Source organism: Danio aesculapii, chromosome 20 (genome assembly GCF_903798145.1).
Source record: "Danio aesculapii chromosome 20, fDanAes4.1, whole genome shotgun sequence".
Classification (NCBI taxonomy): Eukaryota; Metazoa; Chordata; class Actinopteri; order Cypriniformes; family Danionidae; genus Danio; species Danio aesculapii.
The window spans coordinates 37,330,521-37,343,792 of NC_079454.1; the positions used below are offsets into that span (position 1 = coordinate 37,330,521).

Genomic DNA, 13,272 nt, shown 5'->3' on the forward strand with positions numbered 1-13,272 from the left:
AAACTATAAAAAATTTGCCTAAAATGAAAATTAAGGGCAGTTTAAAACAGGTAATGAATATACTGAACGTTTACATTTTTTATATAACTTGCATTCGTAAGGTAACTAACAGTTGTGAGCATAGAGTAAACTGCTAACGTTATGATTTTCATGTGTATTAACTTTATATTACATCATTCAATTCATTATAGTGCTATGATTAATAGAAATCTATATCTAGAATGTAATTAAATAGTAACTAGCAATATGTTTTTAACAATAACCAATTCATACATTCAATTTGCAGTCTTAACTAATCCAACATGGGCATCATTAACCAGCATTTTGTTGGTTATGTTGAAGAGTATGTGTTTAATAGTTATAGACTTACTCAGTTTCCGTTTTTGCAAAATTGCATTGCTGCATTTGACCTTGTCTGAACTTTAGCAATGCCTTTATGTGCTCAGTCTGGAGTTGTACACATTTGCTAGTAGCTGCTTTCCAGTGAGATTGTTTGAGCTGCGTTTAAGAAGAGTAGTGTGTTCAGTGCAGTAGCTATTTCAGTAATATTCAGCTTTTGTTGCAGCATTTGCTCAGTGCTGCCTTCCTGTTTGAAACAGCTTAGCCGTGCAACAGCACAGCAGACACAAAAGTGGCAGCATTTGCTTCTGATAAGCTGTGTTTTACTATTCCAAAATCAAAAGATTAAAATTTGAGTAGATATTGACTCAAAGATGTTTTATCAAGGACTATAGGTACAGCATGCATTAAAAAAAAAAACAAGACATCCACTAAATGCATTCAGTTTAATAACATATACAGGTATACAAAAAATACTCATCTTGGTATATAGAACAATGATCATTGGATGACATGTTAATTTCAGGACCACAGAGCAGCTAAAAAATACTGTCATTTTAAAACTTTATACTTTTATCTAAATCACTATGTCCAACCTATTTGTCTTCAAATTTCTAATTTAAAACATACTAATTTCATTATTGCTCACATATTTAAATTTATACAGGTCAGAATAATGGTTTAATTTTTACATAAATGTATCTGTTGTGCTGAATCTCAATGGAACATTATTATATAATTTCTAACATTTTAATTTCACTAAATTACCCAATGTTGAATTAGACACGTTTAAGTAGCTTACTGTTTATAAAATTTAGTTCGTTTTAGTTAGTTAGTTTTTTAAATTTACACCAAAATGAGACATGTACAGTTGAAGTCAGAATTATTAGCCCCCCCTTTAATTTTTTTTTTTATATTTCCCAAATTATGGTAAACAGAGCAGGGAAATATTCACAGTATGTCTGATAATATTTTTTTTTTCTTATTTGTTTTATTTCGGCTCAAATAAAAGCAGTTTTAATTTTTTTAAAAACCATTTTAAGGTCAAAATTATTAGCACCTTTAAGCTATATCTTTTTTCAATAGTCTACAGAACAAACCCTCGATTTGATATTAAAACTAATATGTTTAGAAATGTGTTGAAAAAATCTCTCTGTTAAACAGAAATTGAGGGGGGGGGGATAGGGGCTAAACAGGGTGGGCTAATAATTCAGGGAGTTTAATAATACGGACTTTAACTGTATTAATATAAAATTTACAACTGTAATTAATGATTAATTGTATTTTATTATGATTTCTGAATGTCTGTTAAAGTTAATCCAAAAAAAAGAAAATGTACTTTTTCTCAAGTGGTTCCAAACCTTTATGATATTCTTCTGTTAACATGAAAGAAGATATTTTGAAGAAAACCTGTAACCATTGACTTTCATAGTAGGAAAAACACTATACACATACTACACATACTACACTAAGTTTAGTCAACGCAATCTGTTTAAGGAAACCAATTGCGGAAAACCATTTAATTTTTTAAACCAAATAGTTTGACTACTTACCTATGTATATATATATATATATATATATATATATATATATATATATATATATATATATATATATATATATATATATATATATATATATATATATATATCTATCTATGTGTGTGTGTGTATATATATATATATATAGAGAGAGAGAGAGAGAGAGAGAGAGAGATATATATATATATATATATATATATATATATATATATATATATATATATATATATATATATATGTATGTATGTATGTATGTATGTATGTATGTATGTATGTATGTATGTATATATATATATATATATATATATGTATGTATGTATGTATGTATGTATATATATATATATATATATATATATATATATATATATATATATATATATATATATATATATATGTATGTATGTATATATATATATATAGATATATGTATATATATATATATATATATATATATATATATATATATAGATATATATATAGAGAGAGAGAGAAAAATATTATATTACACATATATTATTTGTGTTGATATCATCAAACATTTAGATCATTAGTAACTTAAATATTTTAAGTTCAGTTAATAGAACAAATTAAGTCCAAAGAACTATATACTCTATAGCTATTAAAATGGTTTGATATTGCTTCTACACCCTCAGAAACAAAGGTACCAAATCAGTGATTGGGGTGGTACCTTTTCAAAAAGTACACTTTTGTACCATACAGGTGGACATTGGTGCCTTTAGGGTACAGTTTTGTAATTTTAAGGTTCACTTTTGTACCTTTAGGGTACACATTTGTACTTTTTAGGCATTAATATGTACATTTAAGGACGTGGTAAGAACAAAAATTTACCTTTTGAAAAGGTACCGCCCCAGTGACAGGTTTTGTACCTTTTTTCCGAGACTGTAGCATTAGAGTTAACACACACAATAAAAAATGAATTTATTCATACATAACTCATTAGGCTTGAGTTCTGCTTAATATAATCAGTTGATTAACTCCTTTTCATTAAGTCAAAGTAACTTCTTTTTTGATAATTTTAAGTTCAACTAACTTATTTTATTTAGTGATTTTCACTGTTTCACAGGTTTTACAGTGTATGGAAATCAATGGTTACAGGTTTCCAGCTTTCTTCTAAATATCTTCTTTAATGTTTAACGGCACCAAAAAAAAAAAAACAAAAGTTTGAAACAAAGGTTAGTAAATGATGGCATAATTCATTTTTGGGTGAACTATCCCTTTAAACACACTTATTATAGTCACCACAATTTTTGTTGTACTTTTTTTATTATGGTTCATCTTTGGAGAGAAGTTTCTTAAGGTCTTACCAATTTTTATAGCGATACAAGCAAAACAAACCTAAATATGTCAAATAAAAAATCCAAACAAGTCATGTCAACATTGAAATTCAGAAAGAAACGCAAACACCAATGTATTGCGATTTTTATTTAATTTGCTCAAACAAAACAATGTTAGCGTGTAAGAAACTTCTAATTAACATGAAAACAGTATGGTACAACATGAACGATAAAATAGAAAGATAAGGAAACTGAAAATTGCATTAAAAAGGACCTTCAGTTGAATCTGACCAGCACTGTTCGCTCATAATCGAGTCTTAATGTGCGTTCAACTGACTCCTGCCATCAAAGATCAGTTTCTCAGATCCCACCAGCATACATGGTCTCAACCATAACACAAACCACACTGTAATGCAACAGAATGCAAGAAAAAAAAAATGACACAGAAGAATGTGAATGCATGTTTGATTTGAACCAAAAATTGTAAAAGTGTCCTTTGCAACTCACTGAAGCAAAATGCAAAAGAAACGAATAAAGTTATGGCAGGCCCTAAATTAATACTCTCTCTATATATATATACGCTTTTATATTTTCGACATATCAAATGCAACTTCCGAACAAGGCACAAACCATGAAGATCACAAACAGGTTTATCCAGGAATGAATCAACCCTGATCAAAACATTTCACCTGTTTAACCTAAAGACCGATCGTCAAATGTTATTTGTTGTCAAAACAAAGGTGGATCAGGAGTGTGTGACGTTCTAGAGTTTACCGTTTAGCTTTGGTGATGCAGCCGATCACAAAGTGACGGCCGGTCGTGTCAGCAATAATATCATTTGAACTTCTGGGTTTTTAAAGTGCAATCAATGCTGTAAACACTCTATACAAACGCTCCGATTCCTTGAGAGATTGATGGTTTCGAACTACATAAAAGAAACGACAAAAGGATCAACAAGTGAGCATGGCATAGGGAAACGGATAACCGAGATAAAAAAAAAATTCTGATCTGAGAGAACGTCACAAATTCATGTTCTCAAGAATTCTCCTCAAAATTCACAGCCTATAATCACACTTTACGTTTGTACAAAGATTTCAGTCTTAAAAAGCAGAGTTCCCAATAAAAGTTTCCCTAACAAAAAGAAGCGTGTTGGAAGATAAAGCCCCTCTAAAAAACAGAGCCAGTTTCTTGTCCATCATTAGACTTTAGTTGGTTAATACCCCATGTGAGATGAATACGCTGCCATACGCGAGATCTTCCACTTGCGTAAATCCCAAAATAAAACGTAAAATGAGTAAAACCCCTGCAAATTTATTATGGCTATAAAGAGGTGTCCGTTGTGAACTGCACTTGGAGAACATCATTCATCCACGTTTTGAGGGCAGAGTGGACGATTATGGAAACAAGCGGGAAAAAAAAGAAACGTGGAACAATGCTACACTTATTGCTTATGAACTGAAAAACTAAATAATTTTTCGTGGCAACCATTTTGTACCCCTTCCCGTTCATAAGACGACATGCAAAGAAATCGAAAGAAATACAAAAAAAAAAGAGCCTATGGTGAATAAAAAGTTTCTGGTTAGCACTATCTACAGATATGGTCTTGAGATGACGTTGACGTCGACCTTAACTTCGATTGGCTGAGAGGATTTTGGTAAAGAGCTACAACGATGTACAGTAGAAAGGCATTGTCCTTCGTGATCTTCTTAGCGAACACACAAGACGAAGAAGGTTTACAGATAACAGTGGCATTCGCTTCTTGAAGAATAATGGAAACCGACTGAAAGAGCGAGTTAAGCTACCTGATGTGATCATGGCGTACATTGGAACAGATTGATTGAATGACTTGCAGATATAATGTTTATTTCGTCGTCATTTTAAATGTACATATTCTGGTTAAAATAGTAGGAAGACAAGCTTTAGAGTCCTGCAGCAATAGACCGTACTCGGCTGGTTGGCCCGATTTCAAGGTTTTGCTCTATACAAGGCCAACTCGAGTCACCAAACGCCTTCGTAAATTCATAAACAAAGCCTGCCCTTTGCTAAACAATGTGCCGTAGAATGAATGTCATCTGCTTGATTTACAATTTCACTCTTCAATGGTTAATACAGTATGTGATTCAGTAATAGTTTGTTTTTTTCTCCCCCGTCATTTTCTTTCCACAGTAAAAGTCATCCATTGCATACTGACAGTCAACTTCGTTCCCGACTGCCTTCGATAGGGCGTTTGGTGTACGGCGTCGCGTAGAGACGTCTGGTTATCCTCTCGCTCTTACGCCCTCCATCACCCCGCGCTCAATACTTATGTCTATTCCAGGCATCATACTCAACAGATCCTTCCCAATTTTCATTGTTATTGTGATCACCACTGGTTAAAACTGTAATTTTCCCATTTTCATTGCTTTTGAGATAGTGTCTTAAACTGAAGCTGACCTCTGAAGTGACAGATTGTGGTTTTTAAAAAAATACAGGTGCACCTCGGCCTCTTTTATGCAGAGTTCGACTTGCCCAGCTCCTCCCTGATTGCTGAAAACACAGAGATGACACCAAAATTACAAAGAGTTCAGGTCAGTAGATTTACAGTTCACAGCCTAAGATTTTCACACCTGCTTATTAATTGTTGTTTAAAATGTTTTTGAACAATAGCTATGCTTCCACAAAAAATGTGAATTAAATTTATGCGCAAAACTGGAATATTGCATAAGTCACTTCCTGACTAACTGGTGCCAAATTATCAACAGAAAAAATGTAAGTTGCTGCAGTAGCAGCTGCGTGAATCTTTTCTTTATTTATTAAATGAGTTACGCTTCACAAGGCAAATGCCATCACACAATGAACGCGGTGTGGCATTTGAAAGTGTGACACGCGGAGTACAGACGCTCTTGACAGTCCTGAAGGTAATTAATATAATAACTCTTATACTGAAATGGTTATGGCATTTTATAATGACCAAAACAACATTTCAGATGTTTTACAATGCAGTCAACCTGCTGGTTTGTCCATTCACACACATTTTTATCACCACGTGATCTCTCATAACAAATTCACTTGACTTAATGCGCATGCTGGAATTTGTTTGGTAAAAGCGTTTCCATCATAGTTATTCATATCCACATATCCAAAATGCATATAAAATAGGTGGATGGAAACATAGCTGGTGAACACATTAAAACTATGAAACAACACAACGTATATCTTTATATTTTAAATGGCCCACATTAGCCAGTGTTTGTGTGCTCATTTCAGTATCCATTCCAGCTTATTATTTTAATAAATTTTGTAAAAGTTTTTTATTTTTACAAAATAAATAAAATAAAATATCCTCACTATCCATGCCAGCTCATTAATTTAAATCGATTTTGTAAAAGTTTTTTATTTGTACAAAATAAAAAATAAAATATCCTCACTATCCAAGCTAGCTCATTAATTGAAATTGATTTCATAAAAGGTTATTATTTGTACAAAATAAATAATAAAATATTCTCACTATCCAAGCTAGCTCATTAATTGAAATTGATTTCATAAAAGGTTATTATTTGTACAAAATAAATAATAAAATATTCTCACTATCCATGCCAGCTCACTAATTTAAATCGATTTCGTAAAAGTTTTTTATTTGTACAAAATAAATAAAATATCCTCACTATCCAAGCTAGCTCATTAATGAGTAAATTTTTGTAAAGATTGTTTTGTATAGAATAAATAAAATCAAATATCTTCACTATCCATTCCAGCTCATTCATTGTAACGAATTTTGTGAAGATATTTTTAATAACGAAAAAAAAATATCTTTATCTGTTCCAGCTCATCCATTTTAGTCAACTTATTATTAACAACATTTTATTGTATAAATAAAATAAAATGGTAAAACAAGCATTAATTTCACCAAAAATATTATTATAAATGATAATAATTTATCAGTAGTAGTCTTTTAATTTTACTAAAATGTTTTTAATACAATTTAGGTTGTAAATTTTTTCAAAGAAACGTCTAAATAAATCACACTCTTAAATTAAACGTGCAACATAAAAAAGTAGTGAACTAAACGGTCAACATTAATAAAAATAAACAACTCAAAATCAAAATGTTGAATGAGAATCAAATTCAGTCAAATTTGTCCAAACGTTTGACCTGGCTTCAAGTATTATTCTAGAAATATTTTAAAAAAGTATAAAGTGCATCATATATATTGTGCTAAATCAATTGAACAAAACATTACCATCAATAAGTTCTTCTTTTAGTTTCGATAGTTCCTTCCTCATCTCTTCTAGAATGTCCTGTAAAGCAAATCAGAATATTTTGTAACATGTTACAAACCAAAATTGGACAAACAGACAAAAAAAAAAAAATTCAATAATGAGTTCAATAATGAACATAAAGCTATATATAAAAGTACAATATATACAATAGAAAGCAAGAAACAAATCAGCTACCGCTGTGCCAAGTCAAAATATAGACATAACCCTAAGCTACAAGTTAAATATAAGCCATTATATCAACTGCACTTAGCCTTGGCAGTAAGACAATATTAAATGGCGAGGACCAGATGAGTAGGTGTATGTTACAACATTAACACTTCAACTGCAGCTGCTATTAGTAACTCATTGCCACCAGAAACACTGGCTAAGCACTACTGGAAAAAAAAGTAACTGTGTGCTCAGATAAGTAAGACTCCTGCATATGCCTTTCATATCTACCACGCTCATTCATACAGAAGGGAGGTTTTTGCCTTTTGTGGCGAGAACTATAATTGTCCACACCCACAAAAGCTGAGCACTGCCAACCAGTATTATTTCACCCTTGTTAGTCATATAGGAAATGCTGCAATGCGAAATTATACCACCAGCTTTGCTAACATATTGAGGAAGTGAACAGCCCCTCTAACAAACTCTGAAGGGCTAAAAGGTTAAAGGAGTTTCGCTTCAACTTAGTCACTTCTTGCTTTTGACAAGTACCTGTTTCAATCTGTCATAGTCAAGAGCTTCTGTTGGCACCCCGTTGGCACTTGTGGATCCGGTTGGAGTTGGTGTAGACCTTGGTCTGAGGAGAGAAGAAATGGTGTGAAGCTGTGCTATTTTAAGTCGACATTGCGTATTCAAGATGCAAGGCAGAAGTTTTAGTGACACGCTTTAACAGTCGTTTCATATGCTGTGTAAAGCCCAAAGTGTACTTTGCTTTTTTTTCTGCGCACAATGAGTGACCTGGGGTCTTATTTATAAATGTGCCGTATGCTAGGGCTGCACAATATAGTTTCAACATCGATATTGCTATGTGCGCATCTGCAATAGTCGCAGGACCTGAAAATGTTAAATCAGGATTATAGTTGAGCAGAAAGCCACACTGTATAGTTTGTTCATAATAATACTGTGAAAGTAAAAAAAAAAAAACATGTTTGCATTTGTTTTTGAGGCCATTGACTTACGAGGATTTTAAACTATAAGGATTATTTAGGGATTCAGGCATAAGAAGCTGTACCTTTCGTAAGTTTAAAAATTATTACTTTAATAGAATTATTTATACAATGAAGACTGATTATTCAATAAATTTTTTGTAATATCAATTCCAAAAAGACAGTAGGACAATTTATATGTAAGCAAATTATATAAATAATTTGTTGATCATAAAAAAAACTCTCTTTAGTTAATGAAACAAATTAAATATTTACAATCATTTTTCTGTACAAATATCTAAACATCAGACTAACTTCACAGTTAAAACATAGAAAGTGAGATGGACACAAAGGGGATTTTGAAAAGTGTGGGGGGCATGTCCCCCTGTCCCCAGCAGAAGTTACGCCCCAGACTGTATTTGAATCCAGTTACTCCTCAAAAAACATAAAGCTCAGTTTATTTCATTTGTGTCTTTTGCTCTATTGTATTTATCGGCTTGTAGATTGTTTATTACATTTTATGTATGATTCGCTTCCTTACGAAATCCCCCCAATTAATCTAAACTGATACATTTTTTTCTAAATCCAAACCATTTATCAAGTCCAAGTCATCTGGTGAATTGCATTCATATCGCAGAAAATAGCAATGTTCATTTTTTCAAATATCATGCAGCCCTAGCGTATGCGGAAAAACTTCCCACGCAAAAGTTGTGACCTATAAAATAAACAAACTAGATTGGAGAATGTGCACAGCTGCAAGTAAACATGTTTAGTTTAAGTATTGACATAATGGAACCGCTTTAAATCGTTAATGAGCAATGATCAATAACAAATAAATTAACATTTTGTCTGCACTCTCAGAAAAAAAATGGTACAATGTTGTACCAAAGAAGGTACAAACCCTTTTCACTGGGGCAGTACCTTTCTATGGGACTGAATTGTACCTTAAGACACAGAAACAAATTTGTACCATTGCAGTTTGTAACTTATAGGCATGATTTGTACTATAGGTTTTTAAACTTGCAGATACAATATTGTACCTTCATCAAAGGTACAAATCTGAACCATGAAGGTACATCCACAGTGACAAGACACTTTGTACCTTAACAGTGTCAAAATGCTTACCAAACATTTATTTAAAATTCCTTAAATGTTTAGTTTACAATACCTATAGTTTTATGTTTTACCAGTTGTTTTGTATTATAGAACTTTATAATTAATATTTATGAGTTTCTTTAAACATATGCTTTTAAATGATGATTCTTGTTTTAATATGGAAATTATTCCATTAAAATTATTATATAAAATCACTTTGCCTTTCCAGTAATATTTATTTTTATAGATATTGTAATAAAGGAGTTGTTCAACTTTTGTACCTTTTATATGAGGACAATTCTGTAGCTTCATTTCAGTTGTACCATAAAAGGTATAGTACAGTATCAGAAGAGGTCTTTTCTGTAGTACTTTTACAAAGGTACAAAACTGTTCCTTAAGGAACATTATTTGCATGACAGTGTACCTTTTTTTTCTGAGAGTGTGGTGTACGTTCACTGTTAGAAAGGTTTCTACAAATAATAGTTTACTGATAGTTTGCACATACTGTACACTTTAATTATTTTTTTCACTACTCTATTCATCCACAAAGTGTCAACATTGTTGTTTCACAGATGAAAAAGAAACAGAAGATTGAACAAGAACAATATGTTTCTTAAATAATGCAGCACTTACTGCTTAAAGGGACAGTTCACCCAAAACTAAAAATTATGTCATCATTTACTCACCCTCAACCTTTATGGGTTTCTTTTTTCAGTCAAGATACACTCAGCGGCCACTTTATTAGGTACACCTTACTAGTACCAGGTTGGACCCCCTTTTGCTTTCTTAACTGCCTTAATGCTTCGTGGCATAGATTCATCAAGGTACTGGAAATATTCCTCAGAAATTTTGCTCCATATTGACATGATAGCATCACACAGTTGCTGCAGATTTGTCGGCTGCACACCCATGATGTGAATCTCCAATTCCACCACATCCCAAAGGTGCTCTATTAGATAGAGATCTTGTGACTTTGGAGGTCGTTTGAGTACAGTGAACTCATTGTCATGTTCAAGAATCCAGTCTGAGATGATTTGCTCCTTGGCACATATCCTGCTGAAAGTAGCCATCAGAAGATGGGTACACTGTGGCCATAAAGAGAACTGCCACTCACTGGATATTTTCTCTTTTTCTGACCATTCTCTGTAAACCCTAGAGATGGTTGTGCTTAATAATCCCAGTAGATTTCCAACAGTTTCTGAAATACTCAGAGCAGCCCGTCTGGGGATGTAATATTGTAAATGAAAATCATATTTACGGCTATTGTGGTGAGCTATTAGATCCCAATAAATAAATAAATAAATAAATATATAGTCTGTGCACAATATTAGATCATGTATATATGTGTTTACATACATGACATTTTACCTTAGTGTAAAAAATAAAAGCAATGTACACTTTGGGCTTAAATTGACATTGTTACGACACCAATCATAATTGGCGAATCAAGGAACATATACAGCATTTACACAGGATAAACAAGACGTGAGAGGATGCAAGATATTTCAGATTTCAAGAACATAGGAAATAATTGTACTGAAAAGGAAATACACACATATACATATGCGCAACTGGGTGAAAAAAAGAGCACCATGGGGTTTGTATTTCCTTGAGAGGAGCAGCAGATACTTCAAAAGCAACACATTTGCTGAGTCAACTGCAATAAAGAACATGTCAAAGCACAGCAAAACCCCATCCACACTGCAAAACACACAATGCAGCTGCTGAATCACTCTCATGCCAGTCTGGAGCTCAATCAGACAGGATACTATTGCCAACACAATAATCACCATAGGGTGGGAGCCATGGGAAATAAGGGAAATGACGCTTTATCTATCCCATCAGGGGAAGAAATGAATGCTGAACAGCGGGTTGCCTTGTGTGGAGAGGAAGCAGAAGTCAAGCGGATAAGAACATTGTGACACAGCTTAAAAGGAAAAGTTATGTGCGAGTTGCAGGGAAGCTTTCGGGTTTTCCGTAAGACGATACGGTAACTTCTTCTCTTTGCTAATTAAATGCACATTTGAAGGGGAGGGCGGAAAAGTGTGTTATCTTTAGAGGCAGGTGGATTCATTTGGCAAGAGTGGACAAATGCTCCAGCTTTCTGATAGTGCGTGCCCTTTGGTGAATTTATAATATAAATTTTTATTATTTACAGTAATTAGTAAATTTCCTACTGTACATAGATCTGAACTCAATTTTTCATTAGTAACACACATTGCTAAGCGTTTCATTTAGACCGCTTTAAATGCAATTTTCTGTACATGTATGTATTAATGTATATATATATATATATATATATATATATATATATATATATATATATATATATATATATATATATATATATATATATATATATATATATATATATATATATATATATATATATATATATATATATATATATACACACATCTCAAATTCCAGATTGTCATAAAGTTTGGCCAAATATTATCCTATCCGAACAAACTTTACATTAGTGGAAAGCCTATTCATTCAACTTTCAGATAATCAGATAATGTTTTCATCTGCTTTTAGAGGTGCATAATTTATGGGGAGCCTCTAATAATGATACCATGGGTAAATCCTTCCCAGCAAACAAGTCTAGATGTCTAATAGACATCTAAACGTGGACAGCTTAAAATAGACAGATTAGACAGACTTCATATGTGTAGTCATTCATTTCTGTTTATTTGACGACTATAGTTTTGGCCTATTCTGGCCTTTGACCTCTATCAGATTTCCACTGACAGCCCAAATTTAGCCTTGTTTTAGCCAAGACGACTATGTTTAGACGTCTCTAAGACATCTTTTAGACATCTTTTAAAAACAAAAACAAAATGCTTGCTGGGATAATACCTTTGCTTGGTTTCTCAGTAAAAGCCTAATCCAAATTGATGCTCATCTTTAACTGCGTGTATTTTCTATACTTAAGCTCTTAAATTGATAGATTTCTTTTTTTAAAAAGTTTAACACAATTTAAAAAAAGGACTGCTAAATATTTACTTTTATTGTTTTATCGTTTTTAATAATAATAATAATTTATAATAATAATTAAATTATTAATAGTAATATTAGTATTAATATGTTTTTAAAAGTAATCTATAAAAAGTTCAATGCGTATACATATTTTAATATTTTTACATTTTACATTTTGTAAAACTTGCATGACAGCTAAAGTTTGAGATTTTATTTTTTAAATTAAGATTTGACACTTTTCAACAACAACAATATAATTTTAATAATAATTAAATATATATATACTGTATATGTTCATCTATAAAAGTCAAATTCACTCATTCATTTTCCTGCAGCTTTGTCCCTTTATTTATCAGGGGTTGCCAGAGCGAAATGAACTGCCAACTTATCCAGCATATGTTTAACACATTGGATTCCCTTCCAGCTACAACCCAATACTGTGAAACATCCACTCTCGCATTCACACACATACACTATGGCCAGTTTAGCTCATTCCATTTATCTATACTGCATGTCTTAGTGCTAACCACTAAGCCACCATGCCACCCTCTAAATGGGAAATTAATATACATATTTTATTTTAGCATTTATATATATTTTTTAACATTAAATATTTTGTGAAAATTACAAA

The 13,272-nt window shown here is 32.1% G+C and overlaps 1 protein-coding gene across 8 annotated transcripts in view; it reads right to left on the minus strand.

Annotated features, from left to right (window-relative positions):
• Positions 1-3,308: 3,308 nt before the first annotated feature.
• Positions 3,309-13,272, minus strand: part of enah (ENAH actin regulator) — a 183,366-nt gene continuing 173,402 nt past the window's right edge. For all 8 annotated transcript variants that reach the window (XM_056481597.1, XM_056481596.1, XM_056481598.1 and 5 more), the window contains 3 exons: positions 8,131-8,215; positions 7,395-7,452; positions 3,309-5,701 (listed from right to left, as the gene is read on the minus strand). In XM_056481597.1, coding sequence (XP_056337572.1) covers positions 5,664-5,701; positions 7,395-7,452; positions 8,131-8,215 — 181 coding nt within the window. In that variant the 3' untranslated portion in view covers positions 3,309-5,663. The remainder of the gene's footprint in view (positions 5,702-7,394; positions 7,453-8,130; positions 8,216-13,272) is intronic.